General features: G+C 45.9%; 1 protein-coding gene across 1 annotated transcript in view; it reads right to left on the bottom strand.

Moving 5' to 3' along the window:
* Nucleotides 1-1,513: 1,513 nt before the first annotated feature.
* Nucleotides 1,514-21,627, bottom strand: part of ROGDI (rogdi atypical leucine zipper) — a 33,875-nt gene continuing 13,761 nt past the window's right edge. The window contains exons 3-11 of the mRNA XM_070954976.1: nt 20,775-20,857; nt 19,873-19,927; nt 18,345-18,425; nt 14,088-14,183; nt 11,941-12,039; nt 10,743-10,856; nt 5,325-5,374; nt 5,080-5,206; nt 1,514-2,490 (exon numbers count right to left, since the gene is read on the bottom strand). Of these exons, the coding sequence (XP_070811077.1) occupies nt 2,449-2,490; nt 5,080-5,206; nt 5,325-5,374; nt 10,743-10,856; nt 11,941-12,039; nt 14,088-14,183; nt 18,345-18,425; nt 19,873-19,927; nt 20,775-20,857 (747 nt within the window). The 3' untranslated portion in view covers nt 1,514-2,448. The remainder of the gene's footprint in view (nt 2,491-5,079; nt 5,207-5,324; nt 5,375-10,742; nt 10,857-11,940; nt 12,040-14,087; nt 14,184-18,344; nt 18,426-19,872; nt 19,928-20,774; nt 20,858-21,627) is intronic.

Genomic DNA, 21,627 nt, shown 5'->3' with positions numbered 1-21,627 from the left:
CAGCGCAAAGGCTCCTGGGCCGTGCGCAATGGGCCTGCGCAAAGGCTCCTGGGCCGTGCGCAATGGGCCTGCGCAAAGGCTCCTGGGCCGTGCGCAATGGGCCTGCGCAAAGGCTCCTGGGCCGTGCGCAATGGGCCTGCGCAAAGGCTCCTGGGCCGTGCGCAATGGGCCTGCGCAAAGGCTCCTGGGCCGTGGCCCCACCCCTGCGCGTGCTCAGCGGGCCGCGGCGATAAAAAGGTTGGGGACCACTGCTCTAGAGGCTTAGATGCTCAAAAGATGATTCTTAGTCCATGTCCGTCCGCCATAAGCTGGGGCGAAAAATTCAACCATTCTCACTGTTGCCAACTATCAGCTGCTTCTGATCATTAGTAACAAGGAAAGGGCTAACTAAATAAGTACCGTGTTTTCCCTGAAAATAAGACCCTGTCTTATATTTTTTTTTGAACCCTGAAATAAGCGCTTGGCCTTATTTTCGGGGAGGTCTTATTATTTTGGGGCGCATGGAGCAAGATGGGGCTCCTCTTGCCGTCTTACCTGATTTCCAGCTCTGCGTTTAAATATTTTTGGGGAGGGCTTATTTTCAGGGGGAGGCTTATTTTAGCGGATGCGCTCAAAAGCTCGATTGGGCTTATTATCAGGGGATGTCTTATTTTTGGGGAAACAGGGTAGTTTGTGAACAATGATCATCCTCTTTCGCAAACTCCTATCTTGTTGGTCTACCCGTTGGGTTTGTTAGCATGCGCTATAAAAATGGAGCGTCAATCACAATGTGTTTACTTCTTATTCCCATCAAGAACCAATAACTCATATCAATGTGTGAGCTGTTTTAATTGTCCTAAATTGGATTTTTCTATAGGAACAGCCCAGATCTTGTACCACCTTCGTATAGCATTATCCTTTTCGTTATTACTGAAAATATTTTTTATCAGTTCAGGATGCTTTGTACGAAGGGGTATCCAATCTTGGCAACTTTAAGACTTGTGGATTTCAACAGTTGAAGTCCGCAAGTCTTAAACAGTTGCCAAAGTTGGAACCCCGCTGATTTATACCTTCTTGTTCTAATATCCCAGATTTGTTACTTTTCCAAGATCGGTGTCCTAATTTTCAATGTAAAATGTAATCGCTGATTATTGTGAACCTCTTGTTGTGTAGAGGCACTTTCTAATTGTTGTTGAATAAATTTAGATGGCTGTATAAGTGACTGAAGTTTAAAAGGAGTTTTATTTTGAAGTTCCCCTTCCACCCAAAATTTAACAGACCCAACAGAGGGCGGGGAAAATCTGTTTTTTTTGCACAAGATTAAAAAAAAACACCAACTGGCTTGGATAAAGAATCGTTTTTTGTGTAGAAAATGGACATCTGGGTCATTTTGGCCAAAGGCCGAATTTAGCCATTCTGGAGCGAACAGAAATTCATTCCATTTTGTCCATCTCTCATGCATGTCCCACCACTTCTCCCATATTCCCAAAATCCTGTGTCAAAGGTTCTCCTCCCAAAACACCAAGCCACGAAGCACGATAATCAGGGAGGTTTATTCCACACACAATATTAGGAGCACGGACTAGAATTCACGTTATGTGTAGCAGCAACTAACTTTGTTACCGAGGCCACCTTGGACTTTTTCTACTGTTTGGTGGCCAGCGAAGATTCTCTGGAAGACCCGATGAAGCAGCAGTTGTCTATCTGCTTCTACAAAATAGGGGGGAGACCTACCACCAAAACCCAGCTGTCCCTTAACGCTTTTCAAAAAGACGACATTATGCAAGGGAACCGTCACTATGGTGCAAAAGGCTAGAGAAGGGGCAGGCACGAGGGAGAAGGAAACCCAAAAAGTGACAAGGATTTGCCAAGAAAGGAACAAGGTGTGACCCACCCAGTGGTGAAATCCTGCCAGTTTTGTCCGGCTCGCGCAAGCGCTGCGTGGTTCGGCGAACTGGTAGCGACGGCAGTGCGAGGCTCCGCCCACCTGCCCGGATGTTGTTACTTCCTGGTTTTAATCAGGAAGTAACCCATTTTTGACCCTCTGCGCGCGCATTTCCGAACTGGTAGGGAAGGTAAGTAGATTTCACCCTTGGACCTACCCCATATTTGGCCTTTCTGAGACGAGCCCAAAGCAGGTTCAGCAAAGGCTGCTCTTCATCCCCACTCTTGTTTGTAACCACTTCCCCCCCCCGCCCCTCAAACGGGGCACAGTTTGATCAGTTGTTTATTGGCTCAGCCTAACTTTGATGCCCACAGAAAGAAATGAACGTTACTTCTAAAGTGCTAATAAATAATGACATTCTGAATACAAAGATGCCAATGGCGGGCATTGCCTCCTGCCCATCGGCTACTACTACCCATGGAGTGGCAGAATCTGGATGTTCTTCGCAGGTGAGAGTTTATATCATGAGACCTTCACGGGAAGGGAGTGGCCTGAAACTGACCGGATCACTCTCTGCGGGAAGATCAATAGGGCCGGTAGTTCCAGTAGCCGGAAAACACAGCAATCTGGGAAAAAAAGAAGAATACAAAAAGGAGATCAAAAGTTGTCGGGCAATAGGTAGTTAGCTCCAGTTCTCCAGCAGAATCAAATCTGTAACGGGAAACGAATCCTCAACCGACATTTCCCAAAAAAGGAAGTACTGCCTTGTTTTTACGCAAAGAACCTTGATTTTTTCTGAATGGGTCAAAAGGGGAATCTCTTGTTCCTCTGCACTGCAGCACTGGAGATGTTACAAATGCAGGCCAATTGCCTAAAATGCAGCATCCCCCCTCTTTTTCCCCAGCATAATTTTCGTATATTTCTGCGCATTTTAATCAACAGTGTTATGGAAGCGACTGATAATTGGAGAGCTTGGATGGTAAGACAAGACAATGGCCTCTTGCTTTGCAATTATATTTTTTATAATTATAGAATGGAATGGAATGGAATGGGATGGGATGGGATGGGATGGAATGGAATGGAATGGAATGGAATGGAATGGAATGGAATGGAATGGAATGGAATGGAATGGAATGGAATAGAATAGAATAGAATAGAATAGAATAGAATAGAATAGAATAGAATAGAATAGAATAGAATAGAATAGAATAGAATAGAATAGAATTCTTTATTGGCCAAGTGTGATTGGACACACAAGGAATTTGTCTTTGGTGCATAGGCTCTCAGTGTACATAAAAGAAAAGATTCATTCGTCAAGAATCATAAGGTACAACACTTAATGATAGTCATAGGGAATAAATAAGCAATCAAATAGTATTAGGAAACGGTCAATATAAATCGTAAGGATACCAGCAATAAATTTACAGTCATACAGTCATAAGTGGGAGGAGATGGGTGATAGGAACAATGAGAAGATTAATAGTAGTGCAGATTTAGTAAATAGTTTGATAGTGTTGAAGGAATTATTTGTTTAGCAGAGTGATGGCATTCAGGAAAAAACTGTCCTTGTGTCTAGTTGTTCTGGTGTGCAGTGCTCTGTAGCGTCGTTTTGAGGGTTGGAGTTGAAACAGTTTATGTCCAGGATGTGAGGGGTCTGTAGATATTTTCACAGCCCTCTTTTTGACTCCTGCAGTATACAGGTCCTCCATGGAAGGCAGGTTGGTAGCCATGGTTTTTTCTGAAGTTCTTTTTTATCATTTATACTTTTGATATATAATATATATAATATGTAAATTTACAATATATAAATTTATAATTTATAATTATATGGCATTGCTTTACACAGAGGGGTCTGCGGGGTTTCGTCAACAAAGTCACAATTATGGCTGCCTGGGGCAACCAAAGCTCTCTGTCTGTGTGTCTGTGTGTGTGTGTCTGTGCGCGTGCGCACGCGTGCATACAGGTTGGGTGTTCACACAAACCCAGCCAACATCTGGACTTTTTTTGACCATACCTTGTAATGGTATATTGGGGAAAGACACAATACCCCCCAAACGCAATGTGAGGGCCCCCATCATGCTCATGCGCCCCCCCCCCCCGTTTTGGCTTCCAGGTTGGTGCAGGAGGCTTTCCAGGCCCAAAACAGGACGCGGGGCGCTATGCAAAGCCCCCCTCTCCATACCCCATTTTGGGCATTGGAAAGCCTTCTGCACCAAACTGTCCCCCCCCCAATGCATGCGCCCCACCCAGTAGTGACATTAAATTTTTTTACTACCTGTTCTGTGGGTGTAGTGTGGCTTGGTTTGCATGGCGGGGGAAGGATACTGCAAAATCTCCATTCCCTCCCCACCCCAGGGGAAGGATATTGCAAAATCTCCATTCCCACCCCACTCCTGGGGGAAGGATACTGCAAAATCTCCATTCCTTCCCCACTCCAGGGGAAGGATACTGCAAAATCCCCATTCCCTCCACACTCCTGGGGGAAAGATACTGCAAAATCTCCATTCCCACCCCACTCCAGGGGAAGGATACTGCAAAATCCCCATTCCCTCCCCACTCCAGGGGAAGGATACTGCAAAATCCCCATTCCCTCCCCACTCCTGGGGGAAAGATACTGTAAAATCTCCATTCCCATCCCACTCCAGGGGAAGGATACTGCAAAATCTCCATTCCCTCCCCACTCCAGGGGAAGGATATTGCAAAATCCCCATTCCCACCCCACTCCAGGGGAAGGATACTGCAAAATCCCCATTCCCTCCCCACTCCTGGGGGAAGGATACTGCAAAATCCCCATTCCCTCCCCACTCCTGGGGGAAGGATACTGCAAAATCTCCATTCCCACCCCACTCTGGGGCCAGCCAGAGGTGGCATTTGCTGGTTCTCCAAACTACTCAAAATTTCCGCTACCGGTTCTCCCGAACCTGTCAGAACCTCCTGGATTTCGCCCCTGCCCCCCGTGAATGCTCAGCAGAGATCCGAAGACTAGTTGGCCGGCAGGAGGTGCGTGCACATGTGCAGTGGAGCTGGGCTGGGGCGACGGCTGGCATGCCCGCAGAGGGTTCTGTGTGCCACCTGTGGCACGCGTGCCAGAGGTTTGCCATCACGGGTGTAGGGTCTCCTGGTTGGGCGGGGAAGAGGATCAGACTAGATGACTTACAAAATCTCTTCCAACTCTGATAATCTGTTAAAAACAACCTTCTCCCCGTTGACCTCACCTTATCCTTGAGCTGCTGGCAAAGCTGCAGGGAGACGGTGAAGAAAACGAGGGCATCGTTCAGCCAGGGTACCACACACTCCACCTTGTGCACGTGGCTGACTTCGTATCTTTGGTTACTGTACTCGCTGCGGAAGGAGAGAGAGAGAGAGAGAGGGGCTTCTGCTTTCGGTGACGCGACACAGTGAGAAAAGATCTGCTTTCTGCCCCCAAGGCAAGCCCTCCAGAAGGTGCTGTGGTACTTACAACATGGCCCCAGGGTTATGCAGGATCGACCCTCCAGCTGGCCGGAAGTTCTGAAAAAAACCAAATCAAATCAAAAGAATCCCATTTCTAGGGATTCGGTTTTGCATGGAGATCCTGCCTAGGTGACGCTGTTGTCAGCCCCAAGAGGTAGAGCAGGAAGATTAAAACTGCTTTTTATTGCAACTGGCTACAATCACAGAATCTTGCACATTTGATCATGTTGTATCTTCTCGTCCTCCTTATACTTCTGCGAATTAGGGAGGTGTCCATCTGAGCTAGAAGGGACGCGGTGGCACGGTGATGGCAAGGTGGGCCCGATAGGCCCGTTTTTTGCCCTCCCCAGTCTCCAGAGGCTTTCTAAGAGCTTGGAGAGGGCAAAAACAGCCTTCCCCCTCCCCTGGAGGCCCTCTGGAGGCCGGAAACAGCCCATTTGCTGACTTCCGGTGGGCCCAGAAGGCTCAAAAATCAGCTGGCCAGTGCACCAGGGGTGGGTTCTAAATTTTTTTTACTGCCGGTTCTGTGGGCGTGGCTTATTTTGTGGGTGTGGCTTGGAGGTCATGTGACTAGGTGGGTGTGGCTAGCTGGTCAGTCATTTCTGGAGGGTCATCGCACTTACGACCAGTCCTCGCACTTACGACCCGACTCATTTGTTTGCTTTTAACACTGATCAGCTGTAGGGCGGCCCTTTGAAGCCCCACGGCAAGAGTTTAAACAGTTTTTTTTCCCTCTAGTCATCAGCTGGGACTCAGGAGCCAGCAATAGATTGGGGGTGGGACCAAATAAAAGGTAAGAATAATGTGGGTGGGGGGGCAGGGGGGAGAACCGGTTCGGTGACGTCATATCGTCACTGCTACCGGCTCGGCCGAACCGGAAGGAACCCACCACTGCAGTGCACGCATGCATGCTGGAGCTGAGCTAGGGCAACGCTTGCGTGCCCACCAATATGGCTCCGTGTGCCACCTGTGGTACGCATGCCATAGGTTTGCCGTCAAGGGTGTAGGGTCTCCTGCTTGGGGAGGGGGTTGGACTAGATGACCTACAAGGTCCCTTCCAACTCTGTTAATCTGTCATTTGTAATCTGTAAGAAGCTTCTTCAGCTCTGACTGGATGAATCCTTCCACTCCCCACCATCCAGTCAGAGCTGAAGAAGCTTCTTGGATGAGAAGCGAAACGCCTTCAAAAGAAAAAAAACAGAGAGTCCAGTTGCCTCTTGGGAAAAAAAAGCACCTTTGGGACAACCAAAACCTGGATGACTAAGAATCTCGATAACCATCTGGGGAACTATCGCTCACTTAGGTTGCTTAATGCAGATCCTGGGCATAGCCCCACGCTATTGTTCTTGCTACTTCTGGCTTTCCCAGTTCTCCCCCTCCTCCGTTCCTCCCCACCCACCCAAAAACAGCGATCTTGTGAAATAGAGGGAGTAGCCAATGGAAGGGAGAGTCGTCCCTGAAGAGTCATCCAGTGTCAGCCTTTCCAAGAAAACCAGACAGGAAACAGATGTTAAGACAGATGTGTTAATTCAGCTTTACTGTACAGCTACGTTAACAAAATCTTGCAAGTTTGAGAGCTATGAATGCACCAAATCTCTCGCTGTCTTGTAGGAAGTTAGCACCCGCCCCTCTCCTAGGAAAATGAAATATTTGAGGAAATATTAAAAAGGCAGAATATTGTATTTTCCCTAAAGGAGAAACATGTTTCTAAAGACATAGAGCCTCGGCTCCCTGCCCCCCCCTCCACCCCCCGCTCTCCCCAGCAGATATGTTGGTGCCAATTTATCTACAAGACAAAGGCTGGGCCATCTTATCTACAACACAAAAGACGCGGCCCTCAGGACATGAGCGCACACTCCAGATCCAAACCAGGACAAAGCCATAATAGGAAGTGCCCAAAGCACCCTTCATTACATCATCACCCAGCAAGATTCAACCAAGCTTGGGACAACCTACAGAGTTACCCCTGCAATGGCCCCATGGGAGTCTGACAACCAATCAGAATACAAGCTCAAATTCAAAAAGCATCTCTCCCCTTTTTTTCTTCACCCAACATCTTCAAGGCATTTGATCCTGTCCACCATTAAAAACCACCTTTCCAAGCACTCTCCATGTTTCCAGTGTCTTTTTTTCTCCGCTTGTAACTGAACCCAGAAGGACATTTTTTCCAACAGTCTCTTTTTACAGCCCGGTAATTTGGAGAGGTTGTCTCTGTTTTTGCCTATCTTTCTCTGCCTGTTATGCAGCTGCGGGCTAGGCCTGCTCTTATCTGACTGTTCCCTAAGGCAGCATCTCATCCCTTCCGCCATTCCCTTGAGGTCATTCTCATCTGCCATTTCATCCAGGGAGCTTCTACGCGGTGGCTCAGTGGCTAAGATGCTGAGCTTCTCGATCGAAAGGTCGGCAGTTCAGCGGTTTGAATCCCTAGTGCCGCGTAAGGGGGTGAGCTCCTGTCACTTGTCCCAGCTTCTGCCAACCTAGCAGTTCGAAAGCACATTAAAAAAATGCAAGTAGAAAAATAGGGACCACCTTTGGTGGGAAGGTAACAGCGTTCCGTGTGCCTTTGGTGTTGAGTCATGCCGGCCACATGACCACAGAGACGTCTTTGGACAGTGCTGGCTCTTCGGCTTTGAAACGGAGATGAGCACCTGCCCCCTAGAGTCGGGAACGACTAGCACATATGTGCAAGGGGAACCTTTTACCTTTTCCTCTGTGCCAGATCAAAACCTTCACTGCTACATTGCTCCGACTCTCACCGAGAGGCAGAAGGTTTGGCTTGATTGGGCAAAACTGGTGCTATGCAGCCCTCCCCCGCCCCCACGTGCCATCATTATTCTCATTTTAGCAACAGGAAGTAGAAGAAATGAGGTTGAGAACTGAAGAAACGTCTTGGATGAGGAGCAAAATGCTTTCAAGGAAAAAAAACAACCACCAAGAAAAAAATCCAGTTGCCTTTTTGAAAAAGCAACTTTGGGACACTCGACGGATGATAAAAAAAGGAACGTTAAAGCCTTTGCTCCCTGTTTTTTTTAGAGAGTAGGACAGACTGTACCTACTTCCCGAATAACACTGATAAAATCTCCCTCTTGTGTGATGGCTTATTGATGGAAATTTATGCTGTTTTTTTTTTTTTTAAATAAATGAAAACTCTCTGAACCTTGTTAATAACCTCTTCTGGTTGCACATCTATTTTATGTCAGTCCGAACAAACAGAGTATTTAGTGTTTTTTTTGGCATTTTAATTCAGTCCTTATCTGTGTTACCGTTTCTTATTTCTTAAAAGAGCCAGAGACCACAAACTAACTAATCAGAGATTGGTTAACCATATTTATAATAGAGCCTTGGTGGCGCTGAAGATTAAAGTGGTGTTAAGTGACACCAGCTGCCTGCAATTACTGCAAGTTCGAATCTCACCAGGCTCAAGGTTGACTCAGCCTTCCGTCCTTTCGAGGTAGGTAAAATGAGGACCCAGATTGTGGGGGCCATAAGCTGACTTTGTATAAAAAAAGAACACCGCTGGGGGGGGGGGGGGCGAAAGCCCTACTAAGCAGGTATATACAAAAGTATGAAGGCTATTGCTTAACGCATTGTAAGCCTCCCTGAGTCTCCGGAGAAGGGCGGCATATAAATCGAACCAATAAATAAATAAATATTTCACAACATTCTGCAACGCAAGGTTGATATGGGACATATAACGAAATAGTGTAACTGCTTCTGGAAAGGTTCTTTTAACCACAGGTTATTTTTGACCTAGGTTAACATTGCTGAGACGTCATAAAATGGGCCCCTTCTTGCATAAAGGGCAGAAGGAAGAGGCCTCGAAGGACAGGAAGAAAAGCCGTTACCAAGGCAACGGCTAGATAAGAGGGGTTTGGACCAGAGAAAGTATCTTGAGAAAACATTTCAGATAAACATCTTACTAGTTCACATGAAGATAAAGACAGGGAGGGGAAATACATTCAGATCTGCAAGATTATGTTACCGCAGCTGTTACAACCAAAGGAGTCCTAACTTATATGACGTTAGAATATAGAATGATAGGGCTGGAAGGGAGCTTGGAGGTCTTCTAGTCCAGCCCCTCCCACCCCCACCCACCCCCATGGTCAAGGCAGGAGACCTTGTACCATCCCAGTCAAATGGTTGTCCAGTCTATTTTTGAAAACCTCCAGCAATGGAGGACTCACAAGTCCATATAAATTGAGGGGGGTCAACTTATTCTCCAAAGCACCGGAGGACAGGACAAGGATCGATGGATGGAAACTAACCAAGGAGAGACGCAACCTGGAGTTTAGGAGAAACTTCCTGACAGTGAGAACAATTAACCAGTGGAACGTCTTGCCTTCAGAAGTTGTGGTTGCTCTATCACTGGAGGAAGAGGAGGGGAGAGGGAGAGGGAGAGGAGAGGAAAGGAAAGGAAAAGGGAAGGAAGAAAGGAAAAGGAAAAGGAAACGAAGGGAAGGGAAGAAAGGAAAGGAAAGGAAAGGAAAGGAAAGGAAAGGAAAGGAAAGGAAAAGAAGGGAAGGAAGAAAGAAAGGAAAAGGAAACGAAGGGAAGGGAAGGGAAGGGGAAAAAGGGAAAGGAAAGGAAAGGAAAAGAAAAAGGGATAAAGGAAAGGAAAGGAAAGGAAAGGAAAGGAAAGGAAAGGAAAGGAAAAAGATGAAGGGAAGGGAAATGAAGGGAAGGAGAGGAGAGGAGAGGAGAGGAGAGGAAAGGACAGTCATCTATCTGTAATTGTATAGGGTCTCCTGCTTGGGGTTGGACTAGAAGACCTCCAAGGTCTCTTCCAGCTCTATTCTATTCTAAAAAACAATTCCAGGAGGCAAGTAACTCCATTGATTAATTATCCTCACTCTCCGAATGTTTCTCCTTACTTCTAGGTTGGATGATGTTGGTTTCTCAGTCTGGTTTTAAGAGTTTAGTCACTCTGTGTGTGTGTGTGTGTGTGTGTGTGTGTGTGTGTGTGTGTGTGTGAGAGAGAGAGAGAGAGAGAGAGAGAGAGAGAGAGAGAGAGAGAGAGAGAGAGCCCTCGACTTACAACCACAATTGAACCCGAAATTTCTGTTGGTAAGTGAGGCGGCCGTTAAGGGAGTTTTGTCCCGTTTCAACGACCTTTCTTGCCACGGCAGTTAAAGTGAATCTGACTTCCCCCATTGACTCTGCTCGTCAGAAGGCGATGAAAGGGGAAATCCCACGATCCCGGGGGGTGGGGGTGGGGATACAATGCGACCGTCATAAATCTGAACCCGTTGCCACAAGCATCCGAATTTTGACCGCGTGACCATGGTCGTAAGTGTGGGAGAAACGATCCTAGGGTGACCTTTTTTCCAGGGCCGCCGTAAACTTTGAATGATCATGAAACGAATGACTGTTAAGCATAGGACTACCTTTAATAGCCAAGTGCTGAGGAGGGTATCTGCTTCCATACCTTTGTGGAACTAGGCTGCAAAGGATGCAACTGGTAGACCGTTAGGCAGACCTTATTTAGGTTGATGTAGAAATTGATCAGGATGTCTGGAGGCAGAGATGGAGTGAACATTTTCTGGGGAGAAAGAAAGTGGACAAACCTAGCATTATTAATATACTTCAGCCAGCAGTCTGAATTATCAGTTTTCTCACACTCTAAAGCAGGGGTGTAAAACTCAAGGCCCGGTGGGGCCCTGGATCTGGCCTGTGAGGTGCTTAGAACTGGCCCTGGAAACAGCGAAGGACCGGTCCGCAGTGCCTCTGCCAGCGAAAACAGAGCTTGGGGGGTGGGGGGCTGCAGGCATGCGCCCTCCCCGAGCTCTGTTTTTGCTGGCAGAGGGCTAGCAAAACAAACTAAAATCAAAACAAAAGGAGAAATGTTTCCCCTTTTGCATTTGAGCGTGCAACAAGGGGAAGGAAAGGAGAAAGGAAAAGATGGGAAGAGAGCATAGAAGGAAAAAGAAGGAAAGAGGGGAAGGAAGAAGAAAGGAGGATGAAGAGGGAAGGAAAAGGAAGGAAGGAGGGAGAGAGGAAAGAAAAAGAAAAGAAAGGAAGCAAGCAAGCAAGCAAGCAAAATGAGGAAGGAAGGAAGGAAAATGAGGGGAAGGAAAGGGAGGAAAATGAGAAGGCAAGGAAGGAAGGAAGGAAGGAAGGAAGGAAGGAAGGAAGGAAGGAAGGAAGGAAGGAAGGAAAAGCAATAGCACTTAGACTTATATACTGCTTCACAGTGCTTTTACAGCCCACTCTAAGCGATTTACAGAGTCAGCATATTCCCCCCAACAATCTGGGTCCTCATTTTACCCACCTCGGAAGGATGGAAGGTGGGAGGGAGGGAGGCAGGAAGGAAGGAAGGGAAAGAAATAGGGGAAGGAAGAAAGGAGAATGAAGAGGGGAGGAAAAGGAAGGAAGGAGGGAGGAAGGAAAAAGGAAGGAAGGAAGGAAGGAGGGAGGGAGGGAGGGAGGTTATAATCAGAGGGAGCATCTGGGGGAACTCCTGCCATAGCACTTGGCCACCACAGGCACCCCCAACACAAGTGATGCCGAGCTGGCCACGCCTCCCACGGCCCCTGAGGTCAAACACAACCCTGATGCGGCCCTCAATGAAATCGAGTTTGAGACCCCTGTTCTAAAGGTTCACCTGCCCCCCCCCCCAATGTTACCGTGAGTCCACTGCTGGCGATCTCTGGCAAGCTCAGAGTGGCCGGAGTGGTCAGCCGATTCCGTGCTCGTGTCAGCTGCAACATCACAGCATCCATCAGCTGGGGCGGAGAAGAAGAAGAAAAAAAAAACAGCACACAGTCTTGCTTAGGTTGATCTGGGAATGGGGTTGCTGTTAGCCTCCCCCCCTCCCGAGATTACCCAGGCAAGGAAATCAACTTCACAAGATAATTAGCAGAATATCAGAGATGGAAGGGGCCTTGGAGGGCTTTTAGTCCAACCCTTTGCTCAAGCAGGAGACCCTATACCAATTCCAGTAAAAGTGGCTGTCCAGTCTTCTTCTTAAAAGCCTCCTTTTTTTTCTTGTTTTCCTCCCCCCAAAAGGTAGGTGCGCCTTATACTCCGGTGCGTCTTGTAGTCCGAAAAATACGGTATCTTGTTTTTTTTATGTACACTGAGCGCATATGCACCAAAGACAAGTTCCTTGTGTGTCCAATCACACTTGGCCATTAAAAACATTCTATTCTGTTCTGTTCTGTTCTGTTCTATTCTATTCTTTCCTAATTTCATTCTATTCTATTCTATTCTATTCTATTCTTTCCTAATTCTATTCTATTCTATTCTATTCTATTCTCTATTCTATTCTATTCTATTCTATTCTATTCTATTCTATTCTATTCTATTCTATTCTATTCTATTCTATTCTTTCCTAATTTCATTCTATTCTATTCTATTCTATTCTATTCTATTCTATTCTATTCTATTCTATTCTATTCTTTCCTAATTTCATTCTATTCTATTCTATTCTATTCTATTCTATTCTATTCTATTCTATTCTATTCTATTCTATTCTATTCTTTCCTAATTTCGTTCTGTTCTATTCTATTCTATTCTATTCTATTCTATTCTAGTCTAGTCTAGTCTAGTCTAGTCTAGTCTAGTCTAGTCTAGTCTAGTCTAGTCAAGTATTTGCAAGCCATTGGCACATGTATCATATAGACACCAGTGGAGGCAGAGAGTGTCTCCACCCCTATGTGGAAAGGAGGGGCTTACCCTGAGTATAAAACCCCCTCCAACCTTTTCCGCCTTGCTCTCTCCATCTCTCTCTTTTCATGTTTGTTCCTCATGAGACTTGATCTCTGTTGTACATAGTTAAAATGCTTTATCATATGAATAAATATGTTTAAGACATTCATTTATGCATCTGCCTCTGAACTCTTCTATGCTCCTGGGTGTTTCTACGATCCCAATTCCTCTATTCTATTCTATTCTATTCTATTCTATTCTATTCTATTCTATTCTATTCTATTCTATTCTATTCTATTCTATTCTATTCTATTCTAATTGTAGGCCAAATTAATTTAATCAGATTTTAATACTGTTTTTAAATTTTGTGTTTCTTGTGTTTTATCTGTTGGCTGTTCACCACCCCGAGTCCTTCGGGAGAAAGGCGGTATATAAATATAAACAATAAATATTCTATTCTATTCTATTCCATGTGGATTTGGTCATTTAACCATTTTTAGAGATTAGAAAGTTCCACAGCTAACAGTCATGGCCACAGTGGGTGAAAAGAATAAGTTCTATCAATTAAACATTCAAGCATGTTAACAATAATTAACAACATCCCGTGGTCACGTGACTATATTTTACAGCATTTTTAAATTCATTTAATGAATTTTATCTGCTGCCCATCTTGTAAATGAAGCCATTCTGGGCAGCTACCACAGCATTAAAAAGTTAAAATCAATAAATAATGAATAGGTATCTTTAAAAGAATAGAAGTAGAAATTCCAATTAAGGTAAAATTATAGTTAAAAGATGGAGGGAGGGAGGGAGGGAAACAGGTTTTTTTGCCAAAAGCCAGCATTTAGTTCTGGTTTCGGACAAAACCCACCCCTAGTGAACTGTGGGTTTGCTAAAACGACCATGGTGATTCATTTAACAACCGCCGCAAAAAAAAAGGTCTAAAATCATGTCAATCTGGTGACAACCCGTTTAACGACTGCCATGACTTACGACTGTAATTGCTGGCCTTAATTACGGTCATAGGTCGAGGATCGTGTGTCAGAAATTTGGGGTTCGGAACTGCTCAAACGTTGTCTGGTTTGGTCTGGTTGAAAGCTCGGAAGCAGAATCCTTGGCTCACCTTGAGAACCTCGGAACCTGTCTTGAACTGGTAATTGGTGCTCCGGTTGGTAAGCAGGTAGACCGCTTGGTTGACATGGTTCCTGGCATCCTGGATCTGAAAAAGAAACCAAACTCGGATAAGAGACAAACACACACACCCCTCTCTCTCACCAGCGGCCAGCGGATCTGGCAGCAGATTCGGACAGTGAGGAGGTTGGGGAGGAACATGGGGCAGTCCTGGAGTCTGGGGAAGGCTCTGACGAGGGCTCTGCATTGGAGGCAGAGAGAGGGCCAGGGCCGTCTGATAGTTGTCAGCTGCCTTCAGAGTCGGACATCAGTGAGGCAGACAAACAGCTGGAGCCTGTTCCCAGAGTGCGCATGCACAGAGTTGCCAGATGAAGGGAACAGCTAAAGAACAAGGGTCAACTTGGGAGTAAGGCCACAGGTGAACAATGAAGGCCCCTCCTCCCAGAGAGAATAAAAGAGGAGCGAAGGGGAGGGGAGTTTGCAGGAGACAATTAGTTCATTTGGGTGAAGATCTGTTCCTGCATTCTTGCCAAGTATTGTCTGTTACAGTGTGGAGTCTGAAAAGATATCAGCCTGGCCACTCTCCAAGCCTGATAAAGGTCGGTAATTGTGAACTATCTTGAAAGACTGTGGGAGAGGAAAGACTTTGCTGGAGAGGAATTCACTGTAAATTCAATAAAAGGGGTTTTTGTCGGGACAAGGATTCTGCTTCGTGGTTTGGGGAAGCCTAGGTCATAACACTCACTCACACATACACAGGGACAAAGCACAGGATGGTCCAGATTCAGTCTAGGACAGGGGCCTCCAACCTTGGCAACCTTTTAAGACTTGTGGACTTCAACTCCCAGAATTCCTCAGCCAGCTGAAGAACTCTGGGAGTTGAAGTCGCACAAGTCTTAAAGGTTGCCAAGGTTGGAGACCCCTGGTCTAGGAGACTCATTTGATATTTCTTGATCAAAATAACGGCCAATAAGGGTTTTTACTCTTTCCTTTAATATCATAGATGAGAAACATGGAAATATATATATATATATATTTGAGGGACTGCCACAGAGAGGAGGGGGAGTCAAGCTATTTTCCAAGGCATCCGAAGGCCAGACAAGGAATAATGGGTGGAAACTGATCAAGGAGAGATTCAACCTAGAAATAAGGAGAAATTTCCTGAGAGTGAGAACTATCAACCGATGGAAGAGATGTTGCCTTCGGAAGCTGTGGGAGCTTCATCACTGGAAACTTTCAAGAAGAGACTGGACTGCCATCTGTCAGAAAGGGTGTACTGTCTCCTGCTTGGGCAGGGGGTTGGACTAGATGACCTACAAGGTCCCTTCCAACTTTGTTAATCTTAATCCTTAAAAAGATCTGGATTTTTGACCTCCTCGTTCAGGAGAGCGGAAAAAGCAGGACTAACAAATGTATTGAACACGGAGAGAAAGGAGGATTCCAAAGCCCTTCTCTCTCTTGTCTGGATTCTAAACTTAACCGCTCTTGAAGTTTGTTCTAAACGGGGAGTCCTTGAGTTAGGAACGTTCACTGAGCAACCTTCTGAAGTTATTACAAGGACACTGGGGAAAAAAAGTGAGTTACGACTTAGTCCTTGCACTTACAGACCCCATGATCACAATCCAAAGATTTGGCAACCAGATTGCATTTATGTTTGCAGCGTGACCGGATGTGAGAGTGAGTGAGTGAGTGAGTGAGTGTGTGTGTGTGTGTGTGTGTGTGTGTTCTCTATTTGCAACCTTCCCAGCTGGCTTCCAACAAGCGAATAGCATTCTTCTTTTTGGTCAAGGTCATGGCAGTCCTGCATCTGGAGAAGGAGTGGTTGGAGCGATGTCTCGAGATGGGACGGATGGTGATTGGGCCATGTGATGGACTGATGGGTGCAGGGGATGGATTTGGGGGTTTGGATTTACTGAGGGAAAACCCGGAACTCTCAGATTCGGGTTAATGTCAGCGTTCCAGAAAAACCCAACTCCAATTAAAAACTCCGAGACAGGCTTCTTCTCAAAGTTCCATTTATTAGAGTAGGTATACTGGCACATCTGGGAAAACCAAAATCTGAGAGTTCGGGGTTTTCCCTCAGTAAATCAAAAAACCCCAAATCCATCCCCTGCACCCATCAGTCCCATCACATGGTCCAATCACCATCCGTCCCATATCGAGACATCGCTCCAACCACTCCTCCAAATGCAGAATTGTCATGACCTTGACCGAAAAGAAGAATGCTATTTTTTAAAAAAATTTATTTTTATATGCCGCCCTTCTCTGGAGACTCAGGGCGGCTTACAATGCATTAAGCAATAGCCTTCATACTTTTGTATATTTTATACAAAGTCAGCTTATTGCCCCCACAAACCGGGTCCTCATTTTACCTACCTTAGAAAGGATGGAAGGCTGAGTCGACCTTGAGCCTGGTGAGAATTGAACTCGCAGTAATTGCAGGCAGCTGGATGTTAAATGCTGCCTTAGTAGGAGGCATTAGCCTCCTACACCACTGAGTTTATCTAACTCAGTGGTTCTCAACCTGTGAGTCGCGACCCCTTTGGGGGTCGAACGACCCTTTCATAGGGGTCGCCTAAGACCATTGGAAAACACATATTTTCAATGGTCTTAGGAATAATTTTATGGATGGGGGTCACCACAACGTGAGGAACTGTATTAAAGGGTCGCGACATTAGGAAAGTTGAGAACTACTGGTCTAACTACATTCCCTTTACTAAATCCTTCCCCCCTCCTACTTCCCCACACAAAAGAAGGTGGCAGCTTGGAAGCTTCCGGTGCTAATATGGCTTCCGAAGCTGACACGAAGTCAATGGGGAATCTAGCAGGGAAGGTTGCAAATCACAGGATGCCTCTCTGAACTACCATATTGTTTAACAACGAATATTCGAGTCCCAGTTGTGGCTGTTAAGTTGAAAGCTACCTGTGATATTTTCCCCGGTCCAAAACTGCACCCTTCTGACCAGGATAAATTTCTCCAAACCTTAAGCATTCCCAACCAATAACAGGCAAGTTTGAATGAGGTTAGAGGCCACTGCAGCAGGATACAGCTGCCTTCTGGCTGATTTGAAAGCAAGTCAACAGCTCTCTTATGTACAGGATAACAAACGGAGAGGTGTTGTGTCAACATTTCCCTTCACGCCTGAGGTCTCTGTAGTTTCTTTAACTAGAGAGAAGTCTAAAAATCTGCGGTTCCCACTACTAGCCTAATTTTGATCTACTTTTTCATCGATGCAATATTTCAAATGCAGACTTCCATCTCCACAGCTTGAGGTTTGTATAAGGGGGTGAGAGACGGGTACCTTGGTCCATATACCAAACGAATGACCCATTGGGATCCCCATATCAAAACAACTTACTTTATGTGTGGCCAGAACATTTAACACAGCACAGGACTTGAGCAAAATGGTTCGGTTGAGATCTGCATACGTGGGACTGATTGGGGTAGATGGTAAGGGTGACACCGAAATATAATTTATGTCGTTTTATTCTATTTTATATATTTATGTATTAAATTATATTCTATCTTATCCTATAACTGTTGTATTTTACCCTACTTTTATTTTAAATTGTTTGTATAAGATTTTATTGGTGATAGGTGTTTGCACCTTGTGCTTTGATATGGCCTATATTGGCTAATCAAGGAGGGATGCGGTGGCTCAGTGGCTAAGACGCTGAGTTTGTCGATCAAAAGGTCGGCAGTTCAGCGGTTCGAATCCCTAATGCCGGCTAACTGGGTGAGCTCCCATTACTTGTCCCAGCTTCTGCCAACCTAGCAGTTCGAAAGCACCTAAAAAAATGCAAGTAGAAAAATAGGGACCACCTTTGGTGGGAAGGGAACAGCGTTCCGTGCACCTTTGGCGTTGAGTCATGCCGTCCACATGACCACGGAGACGTCTTTGGACAGCGCTGGTTCTTCGGCTTTGAAAAGGAGATGAGCACCGTCCCCTAGAGTCCGGAACGACTAACACATATGTGCGAGGGGAACCTTTACCTTTACTAATCAATAAAGCTAACTAACTAAAAAAAAAACATATCGAAGAATTTAGGTTTTGGGTAAAGGAGTTGAAAAAGCCCTGAGGGGAAAGAGTAAGAGTAATTTGGAAAATTCTTGGACGTTTGGAATGTGGGAAGTTCACCTGTTCTCTTTTCTCTTGGTTTTTATTCCCCCAAAACTAAGACACCCCTCCCCTCCCAATTCCTTTAAACAGGAAGAGAGATCCATCGAAGACCAAGACATGAAACATACTTGCTGGAGTTTCCACTGTTTGTCATCCCGGAAGGCAAAATGAACCAGCTGGTTATTTCTGGGCATTTTCAAGTTAATGTCCTGTTAAAAGGGAGAGGAGGGGGAAAAGACGCACAGAAACCTGTTAGATCACACCAGCTTCCTTCCAGAATTCAGATTCAGCAAACATTTTCCTTCTCATCTAATTTCTAGCAGGGGAAATTAAATCCCCAAACTTGACAAACGAAACGAAACGAAACGAAGAAAATAAAAGGACGGTGAGGGTGCTGGATTATCAAGCAAAGAACGCTGGAAATATTTCTTGAGCTGCATTTGCAAGGCGGTGCCTCTTGTTCTTTTGGGGTGGGGGAAAAAAAACCCAACAAGCAGCTTGGGGTAAACAAAAGATGCCAAGAGTTGTTCAGCTGATCCTTCTGACCAAGCCAGGTTCCCCAGAGATCTGTTGCCAGTCAAGAGATGAGAGAGATAAAAGATTCAATAACTTTTCTCTCTCTGTGTGTGTGTGTGCGTGTGTGTGTTTATATCTGTCTGTCTATCTGTTTCATTCTGTTTCTTTCTCTCTATGTGTGTATCTATCTATCCATCGATCCATTGATCCATCCATCCATCTACCTGTTTCATTCTGTTTTTCCCTCTCCCTCCCCCCCTCTTGTCTCTATGTGTTTCTGTCTATGTGTTTCACTCTGTTTCTTTTTATGTGGTGTATGTATCTATCTATCTACCTACCTGTTTCATTCTCTCTGTTTCTCTCTCTCTGGTTTTCCCTCTCCCTTCCCCCTCTTCTCTCTCTCTCTCTGTATGTTTCTATCTATCTGTTTCATTCTGTTTCTATCTCTCTATGTGTGTGTATCTGTCTACCTACCTACCTACCTACTGTACCTACCTGTTTCATTCTGTTTCTCTGGTTTTCCCTCTCCCTCCCCCCTTCTCTCTCTCTCTCTGTATTTCTATCTATCTGTCTATCTGTTTCATTCTGTTTCTCTCTCTCTCTCTCTCTCTCTCTCTCTCTCTCTGTATCTATCTACCTACCTACTTATCTACCTACCTGTTTCATTCTGTTTCTCTGGTTTTCCCTCTCCCTCCCCCCTTCTCTCTCTCTCTCTGTATTTCTATCTATCTGTCTATCTGTTTCATTCTGTTTCTCTCTCTCTCTCTCTCTCTCTCTCTCTCTCTCTCTCTCTCTCTCTCTCTGTATCTATCTACCTACCTACTTATCTACCTACCTGTTTCATTCTGTTTCTCTCTCTCTCTCTCTGTATCTATCTACCTACCTACTTATCTACCTACCTGTTTCATTCTGTGTGTTTCTTTCTCTGTTTTTCCCTCTCCCTCCCACCGTCTCTCTCTCTCTCTGTGTTTCTATTTATCTGTCTGGTTCATTCTGTTTCTCTCTATATATATATGTGTGTGTATCTACCTACCTGTTTCATTCTCTCTCTCTGTTTCTCTCTGGTTTTTCCTCTCCTTCCCTCCCCCCCTCTTCTCTCTCTCTCTCTTTTCCCAACATGAAAGCCTGCATTGAACTCACCGCTTGACACAAAGCATCTCCCTGGAGGGTTAGGACTCCTTTCACTTGGTCGACACTGAAATAAACACAGGGCATTAATGGGGCAAAATTAATCCCACCGTCCCTTGCCTTGCACACAAGCCATCGCACGATTGCACTGTTCCAATATTTGAGGGGCTTCTATAAAGATGAGAGGGTCGGACTAAAATCTCCATTCTCACCCCACTCCAGGGGGAAGGATATTGCAAAATCTCCATTCCCTCCCCACTCCAGGGGAAGGATACTGCAAATCCCCATTCCCACCCCACTCTGGGACCAGCCAGAGGTGGTATTTGCCAGTTCTCCAAACTACTCAAAAATTTCCGCTACCGGTTCTCCAGAACCTGTCAGAACCTGCTGGATTTCAGGATCGAACTCCTGGCAGTGGGCAGAGTTTGCCTGCAATGCTTCATTTAACCACTGCTCCACCAGAGTTAATCAGCAAGAGCACTTAAGACTTATATGCCACTTCACAGTGCTTTACAGCCCTCTCTAAGCGGTTTATAGAGTCAGCCTATGGCCCCCAACAATCTACATCCTCATTTTATCCATCCTCAGAAGGATGGAAGGCTGAGTCAACCTTGAGCCTGGTGAGATTCGAACTGCCAAATTGCAGGCAGCTGGCAGTCAGCAGCCTGCAGTACTGCACATTAACCACTGCGCCACCGTGGTTCATAAGAATGGTTGCTCCCAGCCCAGAGAATGCTGCTTAGCCCAATTTTTGCAAATAATTTCAGGGTACAGCAGGGAGGGGACGGTATGGGAAAGTGTCCCTAAATTTCCTTCCCCTCCTGGCTGGCTGTACTTGGCTAGGCCCGCTTCATGTCGTCTCCTTCTTGCCTGCTGTGAAAAAAATTGGTCACTCCATAAAATCCAATACTTACTTGGAACTCCCCAGGATAAAGTTTTCCTGTTTTATAGGCCCTTCTGTGCTGCTGGCTGGCAGATTAAAGCGGTGAGAAGCCTCCTGGGTGAAAGAAGGGAAGGAAGCGGATCAGCGACAGAGGTATTAGTACTGTGATGGCGAACCGGTGGCACGTGTGAGCCCTCTCTGTGGGCATGCAAGCTGTCGCCCCAGCTCAGCTCCACCGCGCATGCGTGCGAGTCTCCCGCCAGCCATCTGATTTTCGGGTCTCTGCCAGAGGACGAGGCGCATGCGAAGGAGGGGACTCATTGTATTATGGGTTATAAGTGCAGGGAGGCTTATTAGGCCCAAAACAAGGTGCGGGGAGGTGCAGTGCAGGGGTGAATTCTAAAATTTTTTACTACTGGCTCTGTGGGCATGGCTTATTTTGTGGGCGTGGCTTGATGGTCATGTGACAATTCTTTAGGATTTAGCAGAGGTACTGGTCTACCAGGCTTTTAACTGCTTGCAGAGCTGTACCGGTCTACCCATTTGTTTTTGGAGGCACTGGTCCACCCATTTATTTTTGCAGGCACCGGTCTACCCATTTGTTTTGGGAGGCACCGGTCTACCCATTCATTTTTGCAGGCACCGGTCTACCCATTTGTTTTGGGAGGCACCAGTCTACCCATTTATTTTTGCAGGCACCGGTCTACCCATTTGTTTTGGGAGGCACCAGTCTACCCATTCATTTTTGCAGGCACCGGTCTACCCATTTGTTTTGGGAGGCACCGGTCTACCCATTTGTTTTTGGAGGCACCGGTCTACCCATTTGTTTTGGGAGGCACCAGTCTACCCATTCATTTTTGCAGGCACCGGTCTACCCATTCATT

This window comes from Pituophis catenifer, unplaced genomic scaffold, assembly GCF_029215685.1.
Source record: "Pituophis catenifer annectens isolate HBS135680 unplaced genomic scaffold, rPitCat1.0.hap2 SCAF_16, whole genome shotgun sequence".
Classification (NCBI taxonomy): domain Eukaryota; kingdom Metazoa; phylum Chordata; class Lepidosauria; order Squamata; family Colubridae; genus Pituophis; species Pituophis catenifer.
This window is presented reverse-complemented; position numbering and strand designations above follow the sequence as displayed.